General features: G+C 38.8%; 1 protein-coding gene across 3 annotated transcripts; it reads left to right on the top strand.

Annotated features, from left to right (window-relative positions):
- On the top strand, positions 1–26,611 carry LOC307189420 (salivary lipocalin-like). Of its 3 annotated transcripts, none has more exons than XM_079927480.1 (7): positions 1–117; positions 1,086–1,171; positions 22,719–22,866; positions 23,590–23,663; positions 24,357–24,467; positions 25,271–25,316; positions 26,251–26,611. In XM_079927480.1, the coding sequence occupies exons 3-7, from the start codon at positions 22,799–22,801 to the stop codon at positions 26,258–26,260; spliced, it is 309 nt and encodes a 102-aa protein (XP_079783606.1). In that variant the 5' UTR covers positions 1–117; positions 1,086–1,171; positions 22,719–22,798; the 3' UTR covers positions 26,261–26,611. The 3 variants fall into 3 exon arrangements, with proteins under 3 accessions (XP_079783606.1, XP_079783605.1, XP_079783604.1); XM_079927479.1 differs by having other exon boundaries at positions 26,242–26,611; XM_079927478.1 differs by having other exon boundaries at positions 26,193–26,611.

Here is a 26,611-nt window from a genome sequence, read left to right as displayed (position 1 = left end):
ACTGAGTCCTTTGTTTTTCGGTGGAGCTGGTGAGCTCGTTTTTAACCCGACTTGTGCACGCGGGTGGGAGTTAGGGAGGACTCAGCTTCGGAATAACGTCCCCACCCCAGGGATGAGGTGGGGCTGGAGGGGCCTGAGAGAATGCTTTGGTCGGGCTTGGTTTGGGGCGGGGTGGGGTGGGGGTGAAAGGCGGAGATTAGGGCGTCGGGGTTGGTGTTTGGTTCTCGTTGGAGTCGAGTGCGAAGTAGTGACCTGTACTCCGAATCGGTGTTCTGCGGGTCTAGGGCTGTCTCTGGGTTAGAGGGAGGCAGAGCCCTAGCTGTGCCTCCCCGCCTTAAGGGCCAAGAATTTGGGCTCTCACTTCTGGGTGGGAGGCTGGGGGGTGGGAAATCTCGAGGACAGAGCTGGGGGCTTTGGGGGCTTTGGCAGTAATGGAATCGATCGGGCAGATAAATACCCGGACGGGAGGGGCGGACATCCTGGACTTTGGCAGGAAATTGCAGGAAAACTGATCTAGGAACTAAGTGGCCCTAGAATTTAGGGCTCCGGACATCCAATTCTTTGCTCTTTTAAATGAAATGCACCTCGCCTAGAGGTAGTTTTTTGTTTGTTTTGTTTCGGTGAATTCCTGAAGCCTCTTCTGTAAAGAGCTGTGGGAATGATTCCCTACTTTCTGTGCGCAATGAAGAGCTGTTGATTGTTGTTCATTGAGATGGCATTTGTGTGTGAATGAGCTTTCAACAACTTAAAATGCTTTGCAAATATTACTATTTTTATTAATAAACGGGAGAGGACTGATGTAGTAGGTATCACCCATCTTGAGAGGGCCAGAGCTTTGGAGTTAACCCTGTGTCTGGATCGCAAGATTGGAGCCATGCCCCTAGACACTGCTGAGAATATAGTGACGGTGTCAGAGCCCCAGACAGCAATGTCAGTGGCCTTTCCCTTTGTACTCTGCAGGGAAGAAGTTTGTTCCTAGACTCATTCTGACCTTATTTTTAGGGAGGGTTTGGGTTACATCCAGGTGGTTAGATAGGGGTTCCATAAAGCAATCCTGATTTCTGAGGGCCCCTTTTCTTTTGCAGCTCTGTTTTCTTAAGTCTCTACTTGACTGGATAAGATGGAATTAAGAAGGAGGACCTGACCATTGGCCCCTGATTACGTGTCTTTGGTGAGCAAAACTTTTCAAGCCTTTTGTATTTACCTTGCTGGGTTTAATTTCTAAAGTTAACATCTGCAGTTTGAAAAATCACATGTAGTTAAATAGCCCTTGAAATTCTCTTATATTGCTTATAATTTATATGTACATGTTGTGTGTATATAACCATGCAGTAATGTATGTATAAATGTACCCAAATATATCCTTTAAACATTAAGATAACTCTTACCCTGGCAAAATGCTCATTTATGAGAGCATTGTGAGAATCGAGACTGAGGAAACAGCAGAATCTCCCATCTCACACTTAACTCCAGATAGCATATTTTCTTGAGCCTATTTGGCAAATTTGTACACATAAAACATACAAGTGAATCAACTTGGCTTTATTTTTTCTTTCCTGAAATATCTCTGTGCCCAGAGGGAGGAAAGGGTTTTTTTTCATTCATTGAATAAATATTAGTTAAAGGCAAAAGCCAGGTAATTTTTGAGGCACTGGTGATACCTCCAGTGAGCAAAGCAAAGTCCCCACCTACATGGAACTGCCGGTCTAGGATGAGCACACAGACAATAAACAATATACAGTGTGTCAGATGGTGGCTGTTGGAGGCAACTGCACTATAGTAGTGATGTTAGGGAGGGCCTGGGACAGCTGCTTTTTCATGTATGGGGTCAGGGAAGGCTTCTCTAATAGTGTGACATTGAATAAAGACTTGAAGAAAATGAGGATGTGAGCCTTGCAGATATCTGGGAGGGGAAAAATTCCCAGAGAGAGGAAACAGCAAATGCAAAGGCTCTGAGGTGCAAATGTCCTTAGCCTGTGTGGAGAGCATCAAAGAGGCCATTGTGGACAGAGGAGTGAAGACATAGCATAGTAGAGGTTGAGATGACAGAGGTAAGAGGGGTCCAGATCACACAGGGCTATGCAGGCAACTTGGAGGAGATTGGCTTTTACTCTGAGTGAGAAGGGAAGCCATAGGGAGGTGGTTGTAGTTGTTATTGTTTAGTCAGCTCTACTGAGGTGTAATTTACATACAATTAACTAATTTTCACAGGAGGATTTTGAGGAGAGAAGTGACATCATTTGACTTATATTTTAAAGGAATCATTTTGGATGCTCTGTTGAAAACAGACTGTAGGGGATCAAGAGGAGACTAGGGACACTGGTTAGGAAGCTAAGGCAGTAATCCAGGTGAAAGATGATTTCCTCATTCCCTTCATTCTCCTGCTGTTTAAGGGAACCATCTGACACTTCACTCACATCAGGCCTTCAACCCCTCCCCCACCTTCACTCTCAGTGATGATCCTGATTTCTATTTCACTGAGAGAAGAGAACAAGCAGAAAAAAACTTCCAAAGTTACCACCACATCCACCAGCCTTCCTGGAAACATTTCCGTAGAGTCTGTCCTCCCTTCTGTTACTATAGAGAAAAGCTCTGTGCTCTAATTTATTTCCAATTAAATGTTACTTGTGCATTAGATTCCACTTCCTCTCACCTACCCAGGACAGTGCCTAGGGTAATCATTGGGCAAAATTCCTGGTCTGTCATTTGTATATATTTTTTGTTTATTTGGGTATATGGACAGCATTAATTTTTCCAGAAAAATAGAAAAATTCAAATATGAAGCGCTGATTTTTAAAAATTGTAAATGACCTAATATCCATCAACACTAATTTGCTCTGGAAGAAATCTTTACACCTATATTATGCCTTTATCATTCTTCCGTTACAAGGGAGCTTCTATTAAACGTTTAACTATAACCTCATTGGAAGAGAATTAAACACACAGGATTTCCTTCCTTTTCATAAATATCTCTTCCTATTGTTCTGTTGCTCACCGCTTTCCAAGATCCTGTCTCATTTTCAGTTTAGTGTACTTCAAACTTAGAATGTTAAGAAAAGACATCTTAGCCAATTCTCAAAGCTCTGGTATGTATATGTTCAACCTGGGTTTAGATCATTTAAATGTATCTGATCTCACTTCAATTGCAAACATAGTCCAGTGTCATTAGTGAATATAAATTTGCTTTACAGACAATAAATTGCATCTGTCAACCACGAGGCTTTCCATTTTAAATGTTTATAGTTATCTACCTATTTGATTAAAAGCTAATACATTATCATGATAATCATTAGCTAAACATTTATTTATTTATTATTTTTAATAAATAAATAAATTTATTTATTAAATAAATTTTAATTTATTTAAAAGTAAATAAAGGTAAGTCCCTAAACATTTACTTTATAATGTATTCATGTCTTTCTAAAGACTCAGTGATTTGAATGGCTCAGTGTTCTTTTAATAAAATCTCTCTACAGAATTCTGAACCAATAACTTAAAAATCATTTGTTTCCCTCTATGAATTTGGTTAATAATTCAAAATTATTCTTTGAGCCATTCTTTTCATTTTCTTTTCAGAAATAGTGTTTGGATTATTTTTAAGTGGAGAGAAATAATATTGAACTCAAGAATAGGGTAGAGGCTGTAGTCCTAGCCCGCCAGTGGCTAACTGTGTGACCTAAGCAAGTCTCTTGTGACTGTTGCCTTGAATTGCACATCTTGGAGAAACTAAGGAAATTAACCTTAATATTTCCTGAGCCTCTTTCTAGCTCAAATACTCTGACATTATGACATCAGTTGTGAGGTTTAGAAAGCAGGAGCCTCTAGCATCTGGTCCTTGTGTTCATCTTCTTGTCTTTACTGCTCTAACAGCATCAGAGTCAGCCTTGAAAAAGCAAAGAATTCACAGTTGGATGGTCTGAAGGATTGGCAAGGATTAGCACAGTCACCCATCTTTGCCTGACTGATTGCTGGGGTGGTTATGAGTTGAGAGCATAGTAACCACAGGGCGTTTTTAATAACAGATGCCAGGTCGCCAGTATATCAGAAAGTAAGAAAGACAGGGTCTAGAATCACATTTTGGTGGGTATTCATGGGTTCTGCCTGGCAACTCAGATCCAGAAGCCGCAGATTCAGCAACAACAGCAGAAATACAGTTTAGAATTCTGATAGGCAGGCTTCCAGAGCCTAAACTGATAAAGGAGTAAATATCAGTTTATAGACTATTCATCAGCGAGTACGCATTAAAACAGCTACTGTGTGAGGGGCACTCTACTAAGTACATGGGGATTAAAAAAAAACGCAAAGAACTGGTCATAGTCCTTGCACAGAACTGTAAGAGCTGACCACAGGAAACATTAACTCGAACTTTGCTTTGCAGTTAGAAGACATTCAAAAATCTTGAATCGAAAAATGTAACTAATAATGGTTTAGCTGGAGATAGGTCTACATAGAGGAAGGGGGACCGATTAAATGATATTTCAGGATCCTAAAGCCTACCCGGTTCTGAACTTTATAGCAATATCTTGAGGCAGTCTGGATACTTTTATACAATGTTGAGACACAGAAAAAAATAGTCTTGAATCCCACTTCTTTAAGATAGCAGGTAACTATCAGCACGCTGTAGTACAAAGACCACTTGATTAGGAATCAAGAGAAAATTTTATACATTCACTAGTTCAAGAAATACTTATTAGTTATGTAATATATGCCAGGTTCTGTGTGTGGCCCTGAGGACAAAAGAGTATATAAGTTAGTCCTATATAACTGTCCTCAAGAAACTTAAAAGTCTAAGGAAGGAAGACAAGACATTGGAAGTAGAACATTGAAGTATAATGACTGTAGTAATTGGGGAAATATAAGGGGCTGTGAGTTAATTTTTGCAGGTAACATAATTATTATTAATATATAATTTAAATAAGAATAAATTATTATCATGAACCTGGTATGATTGTAATGTGACTTTAATACATATAAATAAGTGTCCTTCCTGGGAAAGATCTCCTCCTCTTACAAAGGCTATTTTGGCTTAGCATCTATTTCCCCACATGCTTAAACAGCCTGGATATTATATGCTTTTAACATTTTTGCCAATTTGATGTTTGAAACATAATTTACTTTGCATTTCCATGATTAAAAGTGAGGTTGAAAATTTTGTTATATGTTGGTCATTGGTGTTTCTTTTGTAAATTTCCTGTTCATATCGTTTGCCCATATTTGTATTGCATTATGTTTTCCTAACTGACTTGTAGGAACTCTATATAACTAATGATCTCTTCTGTTTTATTAGTTGCAAATATTTACGCCCAGTATGACTTTTCACTTTTAATTTTGTTGATTGCCTTGTATGTTTGTGTAGTCAAATCTGAGAGCTTTTTCCTATATAATCTCCAGGTTTTATATATTTTTAAGGACTTTCTCATGCAAGATTATAAAAATATTCTGATATTTTTCTGGTTGTTTTATAGATTTATTCCTAATGTCTATTGCAATTATAATTTATTTTTATAAGGTAGCAGTGGTACGTTTATTTTTTTCCCTAGATTGGTAAGCCAGTTGTCCCAAATCATTTGAATTTCCTTCTTTCCCCAAATATTCAAAATGCCCTGTTTAGCATATATTAAGTCCCTATAAATAATGGGCCTATTTCTAGAGTCTGTTCTGTTTTATTATTCCTTCAGTCTATCCTTGTTTCAGTAATACAATGTTTTAATTAACGTAGCTGTATGTTTTGTTACCTAGTATGGACAAATCTCCCCTCATACGCATGTTTTTCCTTTTTCAAAAATATGTGTTATATATATTAAGTTGGGGGCATATTAGTTTCATAGGGCTGCTGTAACAAAGTACCACAAACTGGGTGGCTTAAAACAATGGAAATGTGTTGTCTCACAGTTCTGGGGACTAGAAGTCTGAAATCAAGGTGTTGGCAAGGCCATGCTGCCTCTATAACCTGTAGGGGAATCCTTCCTAGCTTCTGGCGGTTTGCAGGCAGTCTTTGGCATTACTTGGCTTACAGCAGCGTAATTTTATCATCACATGGTACTCTCCCTGTGTGTCTCTGTGTTTTTGCATAATCATCTTCTTATAAGGACACCAGTCATATTAGATTGGGGCCTACCCTACTACAGTGTGACTTCATCTTAACTTGTATCTGCAGTGACCCCCTTTCTAAATAAGGTCACATTCTGAGGTACTAGGGGTAAGGAGATATATATATGTATGTGTGTGTATATATATATATATATGTACATGTGTGTACATATATATGTACATGTGTGTATATATATATGTGTGTGTGTGTGTGTGTATATATATATATATATATATAATTTTTTGGAGTGGGGGACACATTTAACTCATAACAAGAGAGAACTGGCATCTTTAAATTATTGAGTGCTTTTCACCCCAAAACATGGATTTTTCAATTGATTCTCTTCAACTGTTGAGAGTCAGCAGTGTTGCTGCTTTGAAGTTACTGTGCCTGTTTCTTTTTTTTTTTTTTTTTTTTTTTTTTGTTGGTACGCGGGCCTCTCACCGCTGCAGCCTCTCCCGTTGCGGAGCACAGGCTCCGGACGCGCAGGCTCAGCGGCCATGGCTCACGGGCCCAGCCGCTCCGCGGCATGTGGGATCTTCCCGGACCGGGGCACGAACCCTCGTCCCCTACATCGGCAGGCGAACTCCCAACCACTGCGCCACCAGGGAAGCCCTGTGCCTGTTTCTTAAACTGCTTTTAAGATTGTTCTCTGCCTCTGATTTTAGAATTTGGCTATGATATCCTTGGGTGTGCTTTTCTTTAGATTTAGCTTCCTTATGGTTTGGGACTTCTTGAATCTATAACTCATCAGTTGGGAATATCTTCCATCCTATTGCTTCAATTATTGTGTTATTTCTATTCTCTCCTCTTGTTTTGAGACTCCTGTTATACGCATGTTAAACCTCTTGAGTAAGTCTCATAGGTCCCTTATGCTCCAATCCTTTTTTTTTTACTGGTGCCTGTGAGATCTTAGTTCCCCTACCAGGGATCAAACCTGGGCCCCATGAGTGAAAGTTGGAGTCCTAATCACTAGACTGCTAGGGAATTCTCTCTAATCCTTTTTTTAAAAGAGATAAGCTTATATGAAAAGATATATGAAAAGAACTATGTAAACTGCATCATCAGGAAATAAAACATAAAATAAGACTAAATAATGGTCAAAAGAAAAACATAAGTTATAGGAAAATTGTGGTGAAACAGGAGATTAACTGAAATACAATGGGATAACTTTTTGTTTTCTTTGATAAACTTTTTATTTTATAATAGTTTTAGATTTGCAAAAAAGTTGCAAAGAGGGTACAGAGTGTTCCCTATATTTCACAGCCAGTTTTCCCAATTAACATCTTACATTAGTTTGGTACATTGTCACAATTAATGAATGAAGGTTGATACATTATTATTAACTAAAGTCTGCACTTTATTCACATTAACTCAGTTTTTAACCTAATGTCTTTTTTTATTTCTAAGATCCTGTCCAAGATACCATGTTATATTTAGTCATCATTTCTTTTTAGACTCCTCTTGGCTATGATATTTTCTAATCCTTTTTAAAATTATCCTTAGTCTTTTTTTTTAAACCTCTGTTCTTCAATTTGCTTATTTTTATTGATCTTTCCCTTAGCCCAATCTGTTGTTTTATCCATCCAATTGAGTTTTTAATTTCAGGTATTCTGTTCTAAATGCTTATTTGATTCCTTTTGGTTGATTCCAAATTGCTGTTAAACTTTTTCATTCTTTTTTCTACTTTGTCTATCCTTCTATTTTGTTTTCTCTTGATATTGGTCAGTGGTACTAACACTTTGTATGTTTACTAAGTGTTGTTGTTTTTTTTAATAGATCCACCTTTGTTTCCTTTTCTTTTTTAAAAAATTAATTAATTAATTAATTTTTGGCTGTGTTGGGTCTTCATTGCTGCACACGGGCTTTTTCTAGTTGCGGTGAGTGGGGGCTACTCTTCGTTGTGGTGTGCAGGCTTCTCACTGCGGTGGCTTCTCTTATTGCGGAGCGTGGGCTCTAGACATGCGGGCTTCAATAGTTGTGGAGTGCCAGCTCAGTAGTTGTGGCTCGCAGGCTTAGTTGCTCCGCAACATGTGGGATCTTCCTGGGCCAGAGCTTGAACCCGTGTCCCTTGCATTGGCAGGCAGATTCTTAACCACTGCACCACAATGGAAGCCCTGTTTACTAAATTTTGATTATGTGCTTGTTGTCATGATAAAAGCACCATAGAGGTTCAAGCTGATGTCATCTTTCACCAGGAAGAGTTCTCTTTTTTTCTCTTTAAAGTAGATAGGATCATCTCAGCCAAGCTGAGTTAGTGCTGGGTTGCAGTTTTGATACGATTTATTTTACCTCTTGGTTGCTTCCTTTCCTAGGATGTGGCCCTCCTGGGCACTCAACTGAAAATGTGGCAGCTCTTTGTCTCCTCAGTCCTGAAAAATTGTGGGAGATTTACTTCTGACATTCAGAGGTTTTCAGCCTAGCTCTCCAGAGCCCCACTCCATACAGCTTAAAAATTCAGATTCTTTGGGAAGAATCTGGTCATGTCGGGGCTTCCCTGGCTGTCCAGTAGTTAAGACTCTGTGCTTCCACTGAAGGGGTCGTGGGTTTGATCCCTGGTCGGGGAATTAAGATCTCGCATGCCACATGCCGTGGCAAAAAAGAAGAAGAAGAAGAATTTGGTCATGTGTTTGAGGTCCCTTCCATCCTGAACGTTACTTTAGCCAGTTGTAAATGCCAAAATCTATACTGGTTCCTTTGCCCTTCTTGAGTGGCCTTCTGTGCGGCTTCAGTCTTGGATTCTCAGCCAGAATTGGTAAGAATTTAGGTCCTCTAGGTGAAAAGTGGCTGTGTATCCTCAGCGTCAGTTTATTACTCCTCTAGAGCTTTCTTTTGCTTGTTTTGTTTTCAAGCTCCTCCCAAGTCTCCATTAAACTTTTCTTTCCAAGTAGAGGACATATCTTTTAATATCAAATCTTGTATCTGTTTTATCTGTCCTATTACCTAAAGAGGGTAGCACAAGGGAAGTTATATTGCAGTGTGAAATATGACAGACAGTGATATCAGCGTTTTCTGGGTAAGTTGATTAGCTGTTTGACATCTGAGGTATCTCACTGTGGCACTTATCTTGGTGAATTACTTATCACCTATGGTCTGATCCTCATATTTGCAGTTTCAGAAACTTGAAGTTAGTGTAGAGATAGATTTAACCATGTAAGTTTACAAGTGACCGATGAGTTAAACGGAAAGTGGATTTATATTACATTAAGATCCAGAACTACCAAGGAATTCATATTTTTATGTTGTCTGGCAAGAAAGAAAAAAAAAGGAAACAAAATTCTAATCCTAATTTTGCTTGGCAAATGTGCAGTTATACCAAAGGGAGTTAATGGTGTGATGCAAATATGTAAAGCTCTTAGATAAAGGTATCATATTAGTTCTAGCCCCACAATAAACTCTACCTGCTTACTGAGATAAACAGATCTAGCTAGTATTTGGTGCTAGTCTCTTTTCTTCCAGGTTTTGTGTGACTAGGAGGAGCCTACCATTTTTTGTATCTCTAACACCTCTTTTTTCTATGTTCTGTTACCATCACTTTACTTTTTTTGTTGTTTGTTTGTTTTTGTTTGTTTTTGCGGTACACGGGCCTCTCACTGCTGTGGCCTCTCGTGTTGTGGAGCACAGGCTCCGGACGCACAGGCTCAGCAGCCATGGCTCACGGACCCAGCCGCTCCAAGGCATGTGGGATCTTCCCGGACCGGGGCACGAACCCATGTCCCCTGCATTGGCAGGTGGACTCTCAACCACTGTGCCACCAGGGAAGCCCCATCACTTTACTTTTGATTGATCTTTTATAGTTGATAGATAGATAGATAATTTCTTATTTTCAGTGTTTTTGTAGGGAAACTTCAGAATTGCTTCTGTATACTCTCAACAGATATATAGTAGGCACCAAATAAGTACTTTTGGCCATTCTTGAATCTAGAACTTTAGAACCCTGAACTCTCTTTGAACAACTTCCTAGCCCTCTACTTTGTCATTTTGAGTTATTAGCTTTACTCTTTCTTTCATAAGTAGTTGCATGAATGATCCCTTAGAAGGTATTTGTTTGCTGTTCTGGGAACCAGTGGCATTGAAGGGTGTGCCAGTGGACTTTACCTTGTGGTAATGAAAAGAATCAAACCACTGTCAGATACTATAAGTGATAACAACTGCAGGAGCCTTGTCTCATGGGTTAAGTATAGCTTTGTAATTACTAGGGACTGCCATGACTTTTTCTTCAAACGTCAAAATGTGTGGGATTATGGGATTTACAAGTGTTTATCTGAGCTGGGCTTTGAGTTTAGGGACCAGAGATCTTAAAATTTTATTTGTGCATGGAGACAAGATATTTCTTTTATTATTAAACAGATGATTGCTCTTTTCTTCAAAATATTGTACATAGATAACTTTATTATGTTGCCTTAGCAGCATCAACATTCCTACATTTCATAGTTCCTGAAGATAATTTAGGATACAATTTTGAGAGCCATCATAAACACCCAAGCCCATATCCTTCACCAAGATTCTGAGCATCAGCTTTTCAAATCAGATATTATCTTCTAAGTAGGAAGAACCATATTAATAGATAACAGAGGAAAAAATGGAGAAATGTCACAAGATACTTAGCCAAGAAAGAATCAGATAACTAACAAGCAAGTCGCAAGAAATCCTTGTAAATAATAGTTCATCTGTCCATTGTGGTGGTGGTACCAATGATACTGGTACTAGGTGGTAGATTTGGAAATGCTGGCTAGTGCCCACTGTGCAGAGCCCCCTCTTATCTGTGTATAAAACAGAGTTCACCCAGTGGGAGCAACATTCAACTTAATTTCTACATATCTTTATTCATCTTCTCACATATCTTTGTGATCTCAGAGGGAGGGATAACCCTCTTTCATTTATTTATTTATTTATTTATTTATTTATTTATTTATTTATTTATTGTGGTACGCGGGCCTCTCACTGTTGTGGCCTCTCCCGTCGCGGAGCACAGGCTCCGGACGCACAGGCTCAGTGGCCATGGCTCACGGGCCCAGCCGCGGCATGTGGGATCTTCCTGGACCAGGGCACAAACCCGTTTCCCCTGCATCGGCAGGTGGACTCTCAACCACTGTGCCACCAGGGAAGCCCCCCTCTTTCATTTATTAATGAATCTCTCTATTTGTACCCCAGACTCCATTATTTTCTACTTGTTTTAGGACCTTGATTTAATGATTATTTCATAATTCAGTGTCTCCCTCTTCGAATTTTAGATATCAAAAGTTTTTCTGGGTTTCCCTGGTGGTGCAGTGGTTGAGAATCCGCCTGCCAATGCAGGGGATTCTGGTTCGATCCCTGGTCCAGGAAGATCCCACATGCCATGGAGCAACTAGGCCCATGCACCGCAACTACTGAGCCTGTGCTCTAGAGCCCGTGAACCACAACTTCTGATCCTGCATGACACAACTACTGAAGCCCGCGCCTAGAGCCCGTACTTCACAACAAGAGAAGCCACCGCAATGAGAAGCCTGCGCACCAGAAAGAAGAGTAGCCCCCACTCACCACAACTAGAGAAAGCCTGCATGCAGCAACAAAGACCCAACACAGCCAAAAATAAATAAATAAAATAAATAAATTTATTTTAAAAAAAGTTTTCCTTACTTTTGAAAGAACATCTTCTGTAATGATGCTCTTTTATTTACCTTTTAATTTTATTCTCTGCTCTCATTATCAAACTTTTCTACTCATACCTAACAGCCTCAATTCTATTCAACTTTAATCTTTGAAGTTAGACTCTTATCATCTATTTTTCTACTAAAATTATTTGGAAGAGACCCCTGAATCCTGAATTCTTTCTTGATAGAGATCTGTTCTTAGTCCTTTCCATATTCAAACTTTCAGCTGCATTTGATATTTTGTCTTTGCTTGTGTGACATCGCTAGATTATTTTCTGTTTTAATCTCTTTCCAAGTGCTTTTTCATTAGTTTCACTTCCTCCCTAACACAAATGCATGTCTTTAAGGTTTATATTTTACTTGTTTATTTTTTATCCCAAAGAACCATGCATTCTGATATCCTCAAAAATAGTCCTTCCATGTCATTAATTCCCTGATCTATTTTTTCAGCTCACGTATCTCATTTGAATTCCCCATAGTTTCCATGCTTAGAGTATATTGCTACTTGAATGTCCCACTTCACTTTAAATCACTTTAAACTCAATATGGTAAAAAGTGAAATCACCAAATTTCTCTAAGTAGCCTCTTTTTCCTTCTTCAGTATTTCTATAATTTGTACCAGTATTTATTGGTACTATTAGTTCCTCTAAGTACCACTTAGGGGAAGTACCACTATTACTTCCAGCTTTTTTGGCTAGAAACCAAGTATCTTTATGAATCTCATTTTGTAAAAATTCCTCATGATCAATGTTAGTATATTTTTGTTTCTTTCTTCCTTTTTATGTTTTAGATTTACTCCTATACTAAATTCTTTTCTATTATCCTAATCCAGGCCCATGTCATTTATATTATACTTTCTTGCTGAATTTGATAGCCTTATTCTATTATCCATTTTATTTATTTATTTTTGTTTTAATTTATTTTTGGCCACGTTGGGTCTTCGTTGTTGTGTGTGGTCTTTCTCTAGTTGCGGTGAGCAGGGGCTACTCTTTGTTGTGGTGCGTGGGCTTCTCACTGCAGTGGCTTCTCTTGTTGTGGAGCATGGGCTTTAGGGGCATGGGCTTCAGTAGTTGTGGCACACAGGCTCAGAAGTTGTGACACATGGGCTTAGTTGGTCTGCGGCACATGGGATCTTCCCGGACCAGAGATTGAACCCGTGTCCCCTGCATTAGCAGATGGATTCTTAACCACTGCGCCACCAGGGAAGTCCCCTATTATCCACTTTATATGAAATTAACAAGCACTTCATCTAAAACATCACACATTTATCGTGTTGCTACTATGACAGAAAACTTCAATTTTTCTCTCTCCTACTACATGACATTTCTCTGTTGGTCAGAATTTGTTATTATATGATTCCATTTCATTTTTCCTCTCTTATTTTTTCCTCTGCTTTCCAAAGACATATATTTGAACTAGTATCATTGACTCTTTGTCATGTCATGTACTTTTTATATCTTTATTTTTAATTATACTATGAATTTTGTCTCAGTGCTATCATTTCTTTTACCACACTTATCTATATTAATCCTTTCCTTCTTTAAACTTCCATATTAATCAGAACCGATACTGTATAATCTTTTGTTTTATCAGCAGTGGTTTATTTTTATTATATATTTTTCTGTAACTGATGAGTGAGCTTTGTTTTCCCCTTTATATTCCAGAGGGAAGAAATGTTGTCTTCTGCTTAATCCTGAATATTATATCCAAAGTCAGAGCATTAATTCCAAAGCAGAAAGCTTCTGAAAAACAAATAGTGTCATGGCATGATGTTAGAACATTTTTCAAATGATGGTTCTACACATTAGAAGAATTGGAATTCAATAACCAATTTGAGAAACACAAATAAAATTAAATTATAAGGGAAAAATAATTCAAGAGGAAAATCATGAATATAACAGTTTGAGGGAAATATTAAATCTCAGCTCAAATCTTTTAAACAACTGAGAGTTTCTAGAAGATAAAGACCTCATAATTATGACACAAGTGGAGCTTAAAACATAATTCTGCTTCAATAGATTTTTTTTTAAAGGCAACTTGTAAATGAAAAATAATTTTAAATATAAGAAAGGATGCATTTGTACCTCAAACCTTATTCTGGAAACAATTTAAATGTAAACCCATAATTCAGTACTAATGGAATCTGAGAAAATTTGTATGAGAAAGAAACGTAAATGTAAACTATGTGATAAATCCTTCACTAGTGAATAAGACACTAGTCTTATTCAACATCAAAGAATACATACTGGAGAGAAACCTTATGAATGTAATGAATGTGGAAAAGCTTTTAGTCAGAGCATTAACCTTATTCAACATCAAAGAGTCCATACTGGGGAGAAACCTTATGAGTGTAATGAATGTGAAAAAGCCTTTAGTCATAGGTCATCCCTTAGAAATCATGAGAGAATACATACTGGAGAAAAACCCTATCCTTGTAATGAATGTGGGAAGGCTTTCAGCCATATTTCAGCCCTTACTCAGCATCACAGAATTCACACTGGAAAGAAACCATATGCATGTGTTGAATGTGGGAAAACCTTCAGCCGGAGCACACATCTTATAGAACATCAAGGCATTCATTCTGGGGAGAAATCCTACCAGTGTAAGGAACGTAGGAAAGTTTTTTGCCACAGCTCATCACTAATCCGACATCAGAGAACTCACACAGGAGAAAAACCCTACAAATGTAATGAATGTGGAAAAGCCTTCAGCCATACCCCAGCCTTCATTCAACATCAGAGAATTCATACTGGAGAGAAACCCTATGAGTGTAATGAATGTGGAAAGGCCTTTAATCGGAGTGCACATCTTACTGAACACCAGAGAACTCACACTGGAGAGAAACCTTATGTTTGTAAGGAATGTGGAAGAACTTTCAGCCGAAGTGCACACCTTACTGAACATCTAAAAATACATTCTGGTGTGAAACCCTATCGATGCAATGAATGTCAAAAACTATTTTACTATAGAACATCACTAATTCGACATCAGAGAACTCATACAGAAGAGAAACCCTACCAGTGTAATGAATGTGGGAAAACCTTCAGCTTAAGCTCAGCCCTTACTAAACATAAGCGAACACATACAGTGGAGAAACCTTATCAGAGTAATGAATGTGGGAAAGCCTGCAGCCATAGGTCATCCCTTAACCCTGAGCACTCACAGTAGTAAAAAACTCTTAAGATTGTTATGCAAGAAAAACTTGAGGTAAAATACTCATTTACTCAATATTATAGTGTTTGTACTGAGAAGAAACACTGTTCTTGTAATTCATCTGAAAAATGTGTTATCATTGATATAAAAATTTATAATGGAAACAGTCATCTCTAAAACTGAAATTTGTCTTTTAAAGACATTTAGGAAATTAGTTTTAGAGATAATTTATTACCAATGTATATATTTGTTTATAATTAAAGCCTTTTCAGATACACAGAAGTTTTAGATAGATGATAAAAATTGTTTATATATAATATTTTTAGTAGTTCTTATCTTATTTTTAAATATTAAAGTAACACCTTTATAGAGGGTTTGAATTTTAAATTTTGACAAGTTTAATTAAGCCATAGATAAGAATGCTTTCCTCCACAGAGATAATATGCATTATTTTCCAGTATTCATGGAATTAAAAAAAATTTCTTTTTAATTTATATTTTTGGCTGCGTTGGGTCTTTGTTGCTACTCGCAGGCTTTCTCTAGCTGCAGCAAGCGGGGGCTACTCTTCGTTGTGGTGTGTGGGCTTCTCATTGTGGTGGCTTCTCTTGTTGCAGAGCACTGGCTGTAAGTGCATGGGCTTCAGTAGTTGTGGAATGCCAGCTCAGTAATTGTGGCTTGCGGGCTTAGTTGTTCCGCAGTATGTGGTATCTTCCCAGACCAGGGCTCGAACCCGTGTCCCCTGCATTGGCAGGCAGACTCTTAACCACTGCACCACCAGGAAAGTCCTGGAATATATTTTTTTAATGGACTATATATATGGCTACAAAGAAAATTTCAACAATTTCTCCCTGAGGGAAGTATTCAAACCTTCCCTGTTTATTTATATATTTTTACCACAGTGAGATAAAAGAAAAGAACAACAACTGAAAATAGCACCACAAATTATTTAGAAATTAAAAATAGTTTTCTAAGTAAGTTTTGTGTTAAAGAATAAATCCAAACAGAAAAAATGCAATTATTAGAAAATAATAAAACTGGAACATAAATTTTCAATTTGAAAAGATAGGCAACCAAATAATAATATAATCCCAAAGAATAAAAAAGGAATTCATTAATAAAGATAAAAGAATACATTAATAAACTAAGTACAAAAAGTACATTTGATAAGTCAATATATACTAGCAAGTAGGATAATGGGAAAGAAAGGAGAAAACACTATATCTAGGAGTAAGGAAAGGAATATAAATACAGATAAAAGGGAAGTTTAATTTTCTAATTCAATCATTAACAAGTCAAATCTAGCAGTTTAGTAAAATTAATACTGATATTTGTCATAGCACTTCCAGACTAGTTCAAAAGGAGAAACGTACGTTAATAAAGAAAGACTGTATTACACTATATGCAGTAAAAGGATTTGGCAATATTCTACAGTCATTGGCATTGTTTTAAAGTTAGGAATAGAAGGAAACTTCCTTAAATTGATAAGAGATATTTACCAGAAACCTACCAAACACTGCATATAACTAGAATGTTCTTATCAGAAGCAGGAACAAGACAAGTGATGCTTAATGTCAGCACTCTTAGCAATGTTCTACAGGTCTCAGGTAATTCAATAAGAGACAAAATTCTGAGCCAGTAATATTTAAAAGGAAGAGAAAAAATCCTGACATCATGAGATGATATATTTGGTAGCTAGAAAATCCAGCTAGTAGGGCACATATATATTATCAACAATGCCCAAATAAAAAGCTTTCTTAAATAAAAGAAATTAAAAATGTAATGGAAAAAAGTGACAGTCACAGTATTGACCAAAAAAAAATCTAAAAATGCCAGGAATAAAAAAAAATTCCAAGAGATGATTATAGGATAAATTTGTTTCTAAAGGACATAGAATATTATAATAAATGAAGAGGCACGATTAGAAAAATTGTATAAAAATGTCAGTTTGTTTTAAATTTATCTTTGATTTGCAAGCTTAAATCAAAATCTCAGTAGAGTTTTTAAAAATTACAGCTTTATTGAGATATAGTTCTCATACCACATAATCCAATTTTTCAAAGTACAATTCAGATATTAACATATTCACAGAGTTGTGTGACTGCCACCACTATCTAATTTCAGAATATTTTCATTACCCCAAAAAGAAACCCGTACCTATTAACAGTGACTCTCCATTGCTCTTCTCCCTCCAGCTCCTGGAACTATTCATCTACTTTCTTTTTCTGAGTATTTGTCTCTTCTGGCTTTTTTATTTCAATAAAATCACAGAATATGTGGTCTTTTGTGGCTGGCTTTCACTTAGCATTATGTTTTCAAGGTTTGTCCATGTTGTGGCACACATCACTACTTCATTTCTCTTTATGGCTAAATAACATTTCATTGTATGGGTATACCACATTTTGTTATCTGTTCATCAATTGATGGACATTTGGGTTGTTTCCACTGTTTTGTTATTGTGAATAATGCTGCTACGAACTTCCACATATAAATTTTTGTAATGTCATGTTTTCAGTTCTCTTGCACATATATACCAGGAAGTGAAATTGTTGAGTCTTATGTTAACTCTGTGTTTAAACTTTTGAGGAAATGCCAGACTATTTTCTAAAGCAGCTGTACCAGTTTTCAGTCCCATCAGCAACATATGAGGGTTCTTATTTTCCCCTGTCATTGTCAATACTTGTTTTTTTCTGTGAGATAGATATATATACATATACATAACAATATATATATATTTATATACATATACATAAATATATATGTATATTTTCTTTGAGGAAATGTCTATTTGGATTCTTCAGGCATTTTAAATTAGGTTATTTATCTTTTTATTGTTGAATTTTAAGAGTTCTTTATATATTCTGGATACTGGACCCTTATATATCTAATTTGCAAATATTTTCTCCCATTCTGTTGATTGTCTTTTCACTTCTTGATGATGTTCTTTGAAGCACAAAAAGTTTCAATTTTGATGTAGTCCAGTTTACCTATTTTTCTTTTATTGTGTTTCCTCTTGTTATACCCAAGGTTGTGAAGATTTACATATTTTCTCCTAAGACTTTTACAGTTTTAGCTCTTTTAGGTCTATGATCCATCCATTTTGAGGTAACTTTTTAATATATGGTGTGAAGTATGGGTCCAACATCATTCTTTTGTATGTGAATATTCAGTATTCTCAGCACCTTTGTTGAAAAGACTGTTCTTTTAATTGTCTTGGCATTTAATTGTCCTGGCATCCTTGTCACTCAGTGGGATTTAAAAATGAAATTTAGGGCTTCCCTGGTGGCGCAGTGGTTGAGAGTCCGCCTGCCGATGCAGGGGACATGGGTTTGTGCCCCGGTCCGGGAGGATCCCACATGCCACAGAGCGGCTGGGCCCGTGAGCCATGGCCGCTGGGCCTGCGCGTCCGGAGCCTGTGCTCCGCAACGGGAGAGGCCGCGGCACTGAGAGGCCCGTGTACCGCCAAAAAAAAAAAAAAAAAGATTTAACATTAAATCTTTGACACAGGCTCGCTATATAGTTGTATGAGAGTTATGTTCTTTAACTCTTTGAGAATTATGTTTTGACAGTAGCACAATCCAATAAGTGACGGACCGCTATAAAGTAAGCGTGAAACTCTAGGTGCTGTGGGGACATACAAAGGATGAGAAGAGTGAGCCCTGGGGAGTCAAAGGAATTCTTGAGCGGGGCCTTGGAGGAAGGGTAAAATTTGAACAGGCAGAGAAGGGAGGGCTTTCCAGAAGGGGTTGCAGCATGAGGAAAAGAAGAAAGAAGTCAGGGGTTTTTGTAGATGCTACAATTAAAGGAGAGGCACCTAGTTTGGTCTTTTTCCTCAGGTCATGCTCCTGACCTTATAGGATCCAGAATGTGAAGATTAAAAAGAAAATGGACCACTGTAGAAGCTCAGTAAGGGCAGGAATTTGAGCTATTTTTGTCAACAGTGTACTCTCAGAGCTTGGACATAGTAAGCCAACGATGACTGCTTGTTGAATAACTAATGGGATCAAAAGTAAAGAATATGATTAGCTTCCCTTAACTGACCACTTACTATGTGCCAGACACTGTGCTAAGCTCTTTTGAAAAAATTTTTATTTTCTATTGGAGTCGATTTACAATTTTGTGTTAGTTTCAGGTGTACAGCAAAGTGATTCAGTTATACATACACATGTATCTATTCTTTTTCAGATTCTTTTCCCATATAGGTTATTACAGAATATTAAGTAGAGTTCCCTGTGCTATAGAGTAGGTCCTTGTTGATTATCTATTTTATATATAGTAGTGTGTCTATGTTAATCCCAACCTCCTAATTTATCCCTCCCTTGCCCCACCTTTCCCCTCTGGTAACCATAAGTTTGCTTTCAATGTCTGTGAGTCTGCTTCTGTTTTGTAAATAAGTTCATTTGTATCATTTTTTTAGATTCCATACATAAGTGATATCATATGGTATTTGTCTTTCTCCATCTGACCTACTTCACAGTATGATAATCTCTAGGTCCATCCATGATGCTGCAAATGGCATTATTTCATTCTCTTTTATGGCTGAGTAATATTCCATTGTATAAATATACCACATCTTCTTTATCCATTTATCTGTCGATGGACATTTAGGTTGCTTCCATGTCCTGGCTATTGTAAATAGTGCTGCAGTGAACATTGGGGTGCGTGTATCTTTTTGAATTATGGTTTTCTTCAGATATATGCCCAGGAGTGGGATTGCTGGGTCATATGGTAGTTCTATATGTAGTTTTTTAAGGAACCTTCACACTGTTCTCCATAGTGATTGTACCAATTTACATTCCCACCAACAGTGCAGGAGGGTTCCATTTCCTCCACCATTTATTTGTAGACGTTTTGATGATGACCATTCTGACCGGTGTGAGGTGATACCTTATTGCTGTTTTGCTTTGCATTTCTCTAATAATTAGTGATGTTGAACATCTTTTCATGTGCTTTTGGGCCATCTGTATGTCTTCTTTGGAGAAATGTCTACTTAGATCTTCTGCCCATTTTTTGATTGGGTTGTTTGTTTTTTTTGATATTGAGCTGCATGAGCTGTTTGTATATTTTGGAGATTAATCCCTTGTTGGTCGCATAGTTTGCAAATATTTTCTCCCATTCTGTAAGTTGTCTTTTCATTTTGGTTATGGTTTCCTTTGCTGTGCAAAAGCTTTTAAGTTTAATTTGGTCCCATTTGTTTATTTTTGTTTTTATTTTCATTACTCTAGGAGGTGGATCCAAAAAGATACTGCTGCGGTTTATGTCAGAGAGTATTTTGCCCATGTCTTCCTCTAAGAGTTTTACAGTGTCTGGTCTTACATTTAGGTCTTTAATCCATTTTGAGTTTAGTTTTGTGTATGGTGTTAGAGAATGTTCTAATTTCATTCTTTTACATGTAGCTGTCCATATGCCAAGCTCTTTACATAAATAATTCCATGAGACACTTACATTGATGATATGAAGCAGATTTTCTTATTTTTCAAATTAGGTCCAGCCTATGGCAAAATGGTTACATGAATGATTTTTATCTTTGGGGCTCCTTAACCCTTTCCCAAAGGGCACAGAATCCAAGACTTATGATTATTCTTCCCACTGCCCAAACTCTCTTCCAACCTCCCCAAGCCCGGTGGTGTCAGTACCATTGGAATAAACTGGTCCTACTACTGACCAGCAACTGATGTGCTACCAGGAGAGTCCCAGATGGACCTCTGGGTAACCTGGGCCCATGTGTATGTAAGTACTTGCTCAATTTTGATGAGTGAGTCTGGAGGTGACAATCACTGTTATCCTTGTGTTTCTTACCTACAGGGAACCCTCATGTTGTGGTAGAAATTTCAAACTAGAAAAGAAGGAAAGGGTTTCTGCTTCCACCCCTAACCCATGTGGGAAGAGAACTCTGGATCCCTTTTGACAGGACTGCCTCTTTCTGGATATTAGGATGGTGTGCCAGACATAGGCATGTATTGCTCAGATTCCCTCTTCACGAAAGGGCTCATTGTGCAGCCTTGAGGAGTGTGGTTGGCTCACAGCCACCACTGTTAACTGGTTCAGATCGGCCTCAACTCCTGAGCTGAGGTAGTGGTCTTCTTGGGGTGGCCCCATCCAATGACTGTGCAAGACTGTGGTACAAGGTCCCATCCATTTCTGCCTAACACAGGACTCTTCTCACACGCTCAGAGATCCCTGCTGGGCTGACAGAGACTGTCAGATCTATGTCATGGTCTGGCAACTCCCCTTCCCTAATCCCATTTCCTCCTTTTTCCTTTCACAAGTGTTACTCCCAGTAAGCCTTTTATACTCCTAAATCTGTCTCAGGATCTGTTTTCCGAAGGACCCAGATGACACAGATGGGATGCTGTTAGCTCCAAGCAACCTTTCATCAGTGAAGAGAATGGATATTTTAGAACTGGATTTGAGCCAATACCAGCAGAATATAATCACCCCGGGTGCCAGGGACCAAGGAGTACTTCATGTGGCGCATGAATCAAATAAGCTCTATTTCTTGGTATTCTTCTCGGCACTGACTATGTCTTGCTATTATATAAGATGGCTTGAATGTTCCTACTGGCTTTCTCAATGAGTGATTTGTTCAATTAATTAAGAGTGGGACTAAAGACAAGGTCACTAAGTCCGTTTCCAGTCAGCTGTTAGTTTCAATCAAGTTACCTGTTATAATGGATTGTTATCTGGTCATATATGGACTCCATAAGCCCTTGACCCATGCTGAGTCATGACTTAGGCTAATTGTTTCTCAGCCTCCTGGCAGACTGTCACCCTCCCCGTGGGTCACTTATAAAATGCTCTGTGCAGTATTTTGGTTTGGGGCAAGGAAGTCTTAATGTGGTTGGTGACCAGCTACTTAACTTGCGGCCACAAATGGGAGGGCATAGTTTTTGCTTTTTTGGTACGGAAGCATCTCCTAATTCCTTATTAGAAGAGCAATACTCCTCAAATTATCCATTCATTCATCAAATATTTTTGGACCAAGAGAGAGTTGCTACTTGCCCTTCCCTTGATCAGGCTCACAGCTACATCCCTAGCGTCACATTTTAGGGAAATCTACATGCAGCTTCTTCAGTAATAACTACCAGCCAGACACACCTGAGGGTCTAAAGCAGTACTTACTCCTCTTCCATCTGTCCTTCATGCCAAAGACATCAAGCCTCAACCTGTGTCATGGAGTCAATAATTATAGGGGCTCTGGGATCAGATAGTCTTGGGTTCAGATATGGGTTCTCCCACTTCCTGGAGGAAAGGTGGTGACTTGTGGGCAAAAAACTGGACCCAGAACAGATATAAAAACAGAGGCCCTGGGGAGAGGAGCCGCCGTCAGGGAAAGACTCACTCCCAGTGACTGCAGAGAAGACAGCGCTGTCCCCTGCCGAGATGAAGTTGCTGTTGCTGTGTCTGGGGCTGACTCTAGTCTGTGCCCACAAGGAAGGAAACCCTGGTGTTGTGAGAAGCAACTTCAGTATTTCAAAGGTAGGGACAGTGGAGAATAGTGACTTTGGATTTTGGGGGGTGGTTTGGAGGGTTCTGAGGCAAGGTGACCCTCCTGGAGGGCAGCAGTTCCTTGACATATTAGGCAAAAGGGGTGATTTCAGACCTTAGACGAAGGGCAGTTGTGCCATGTTAAAAGACGACAGCACTTGGGGACCTCCATTCTCACTGGAGGGACAGTTGAAAGAGTCCTAGGTGTGTGGTGCCAATTGACCTGAGCTCTAATTTCATCTTCACGTCACCGTGATGAGTCCTGGCCCACAGGCCAGAGTTCAAGGAGACAAGTGTTCATGTTGTATCTCTTTCCTCTTTTCTCACCCAGTCATTTTATTGATTTATTGCAGATTTCAGGGGAGTGAGATTCCATTCTCTTGGCCTCAGACGCCAAAGAAAAGATAGAAGAAAAATAGAAGAAAATGGTAGCATGAGAGTTTTTGTGGAGCACGTCCATGCCTTGGAAAATTTTTCTTTGTTCTTTAAATTTCATACAAAGTAAGTGGGTTTTTTGCTTGGGAAAGAAAAACCAGAAGCCTGAATATGGTCTTGGACCTCTAAACACACACAAACACACATATACACACACACACACGTATACATACATTCTGGGCCTGTACCTAACTGATTTCGGGTTTGGTGAACCTGTGGCTTTTCTAGATTCAGAGATAAGAATTGGTGACAGGCATGAATTTAAACGGGAGTAGAGGAGGTAAGGGGTAGAGGGGTATCAGAATCATAAGTAGTGTTGCAAGACAGCATAGGTTAAGAGCACAGGATTCAGAATCAACAGCCTATCTCGTTCTTGAATCTATATATGTGACCAAGAAAATTCATCTGTTTCTTCCCCAATTTTCCCTAGAGTAAAAGAAGATGATAATAATTGTCTCTCATGGTTTTTTGTGAGGACCAAGTGCGGTTATGTTCGTAAGGCACATATCTAAGAGGCTGGCACATGGTAAGAACCCAGCTAATTCTCTAGACGAGTAGCTATCGTAATAGTAATAGTGGGAAGTAGTGGTAGAGTAATAGTGATAGAAGTAGTTGACTCATTCTCAAAGCAGCAAATAAAGTGAATAATGTAAATAAAAGTTCTTTGGAAATTATACCCAAAAATGTTCAACAGTTAATCAGTGGAATCGTAAACTCAAGTTACAGGTAGAGTGTGAAGGAGCCAGCGCCATCAGTATCTCTTGGGCATCAGCTCATTCTGTTTTACAGGGTAAGTGGAGCATGTACTGAAATGTCTTTGCTTTCTGACAAAGCAGGAGAGGATGGTGTACATAGTGTTACCTGTAAGTATGCAAAAAAGAAAGGTCTGTCTAAATTCTACTTCCAACTGCAAGGAATTTGCTAAACCCCAGTATCTTCAGGACCTTGGTCAGTTCCTGATAGGCTTGTTTAGGTAATACAATGGGGCCATCTAATAGCTGATATCCTGAATTTGGGAGAAATGTGTGTGTAAAAGCCAGTGCCTGGCACACAGTACCATCAGGTATAGAAGGCAGTTTGGTCACATGTACCTCTTGCCACAAAAGAAAATTGGCAGAAAAAAAAAAAAAGTAACTTGGCAGGACAGCTTCTCATTCCTTGCCCGCTTTCTGATGATGTCTGAGGGCCATTGCCACAGCACATTATTCGGGACACAGCCCTGGGTATATAATGCAATGGGGCTTATAGAGAAGACAGAGACACACAGTTGGCAGAGACGGCTGAGGGAGGGTAGGTGAGTTTCAGGGAGCATGATAGAGGGAAAGCTGCTGCTGTGGCTGAATTTTTCTACCCCTAGTTGTCAGTCTACCCGCGTTCCTTAGAAGTTGCCTCATGAATCCCAGAGAGATGCAAATGGAAGGCAGTAGATATCACTCTCTATTTCTTCCAGGATATGCACTTGAATTTGTTTTGTGGGAGAGAATAGGAAGTGAAAGGGTTTCACTTCCTTCCCATGGACCAGAGGAGTTCTGAGCTGTGTTCTGTTTCCTCCACAGATGATGAAGACAATAAATTTCGCATACTTCAAACAAACTATACTGAATATATTATTTTTTATCTCATGAATGTCAACAACAATGAATCATTCCAACTGCTGGAGCTCTACGGTACAGTATTTTCATGCTGACACTCATCGTGGGGTGGGGAGACTGGGGAAGGAAGGAAGCCTGGAGACAGAGTGGTCTTCCCAATCTTATCCTGGGATGACATCTCTCCTCCTCTGAAGATAGATGCTCACCTTTGGTAAAATTTCTCAGGCTCAGTGTTGGGAACATGATGAATCTCTCATCATGCCAGAAAGATATCCTAAAGATGTCAAATTCAAGACAGGTTATGGGAACATATGTATAACTGATTCAGTTTGTTATAAAGCAGAAACTAACACACCATTGTAAAGCAATTATACTCCAATGAAGACGTAAAAAATAAAGAGAGATTACATTTAAAAAAAAAATTCAAGATAGGTTATTTTTTCATCCCCAAGACTTCTGCCTAAGCACCCAGTCAGTACCATTCATTTTCCCGTCTGGCTGGAGCCCCGCCCCTCTGATGAGACTCAGTGACCAATAAACAAGACAAAGCAGTTACTGTCACTCTTCCCACGCCCAAGAACCAGACGGGAGCCCAAAATCATGAAAAAGTTTGTGAAAATTTACCAAAAATATGGGATTGTTAAGGAAAACATATTTCCACATGTTTCCATATTACCAAAGTCGTTAAGTTGAGATCTCTCTGGCTTTCTCTGCCTAAATTCCCATTTTACTGAATGGGAATGTTCCTGAAGGGAAAAATCCAAGAGAAGTTAATACCCCAGTCAGTCCCCTTTGCCCTAACCTGGAGAATCATCTGGTTTCATTCTGGGAAATAAACCAGGGTTGGTATTTGAATGTGCTCTTCTCTGCCTCTGTAGATCACTGTCTCCAGGCCCGAGGGAGTGGAGTGGCCCAGGCCTCCAGGTTGGTGAGCTCTGCTGGAGAGGGGCTGGCTCAGGGATCAGTGCCTCCCAAAAGCATTAGGGTTTTATGTCCAAAGATTACAATAAAAATAATTTGGTAAGGAAGCTTTTTGGGAGAGCTTGAAATTTGGAGTTGGAGGACCTGCATTCAGGATCCACTCCTGCTATGAGCTTTTTGAGCAAATGATGTAGCAGTTAAAAGGGAAACAATGATGTCTACCTTATAGAGTTACTGTGTGGATATAATGCTGGAGAAAAGGGCTCAGTAATTGATAATGTGCTAAAAATCATGACTTAAAGTTTTAAATGGGAAAAGGGTGTGAGTGTGAAACTCAAATACATCTCTGTGTTTGTGGTCCATCTTCCAAGCCCAGAGGACCATCTCACCCTCCAATTTATAGAAAAATTTTCTTCCTTCAATCTCTTCCTTTCTTCCTGCACATCCTTAACTTCTAATCTGGGAATAGAGTTGTCTGACCTTCCAGTTGTCTTCCAACCTGGAAAATGGACTCTTGAGTTTCCTCATCTGTCTCCTGCCTCAGATTTATTGTGGGGCTTCATTAGCAACTATGGCTTCCATGAAGGAAGCACTTAGTGAAAGATTGCTATGGCTTTCGCCATGATTCCTCAATTTGTCAAAAATTCTTTAAAACTTCCAATGCTGAGGATGGCATTGCTAAGATCCTTCATTGCTTCTTTTCTTTTCATAGACTCAAGTGGGGGAAGGTTAAGATGGGATCAGCAATAGAAAAAAAAAAAAGTCATTTACTTAACACCCTCCCTACCCCTATTCTGGCAAATAACATGGGTTAGAATGCAGGTTGATAACTATTTCTTCAACATTTTTTTTTGTAATAGAAATTCTCTTTGTCCCCAGTTCAATCCAAGAAGCACCTAATGAGTCTCGTTGTTCTTGTTCTCGTCAGCTTACTTAGCACTGGGTGAGTGCCACCTCACTTGGGCTCCAGGATCTTCTCTTCCATGGTCCCCACATCATCTTGCGACAAGTTCTGTGACCCGATTTCCATCACTATCGCACGTGAAGGCATCAACTCCTCATCTTCAGGATCTCCCCTAATTATCTAGGAAGACTCATCAGCTCACCACAAAGCAAAGTTTCCTGCAAATTTCTAACTCTCTTTGCCATATTCAGCACAACAGTACCATGAATAAGACCTTCCTCTACCTGGTCAATAAATGATTCACCTTACAGTCATGTGATTTGTCTTTGTGTATGTTAAGAGATGTGGGGTTGACAGGAAGCAAATGAGGGGACTTCCTTGGCCCTGTGTCCAT

Source organism: Stenella coeruleoalba (genome assembly GCF_951394435.1).
Source record: "Stenella coeruleoalba genome assembly, chromosome: 7".
In the NCBI taxonomy this organism is placed as follows: domain Eukaryota; kingdom Metazoa; phylum Chordata; class Mammalia; order Artiodactyla; family Delphinidae; genus Stenella; species Stenella coeruleoalba.
This window is presented reverse-complemented; position numbering and strand designations above follow the sequence as displayed.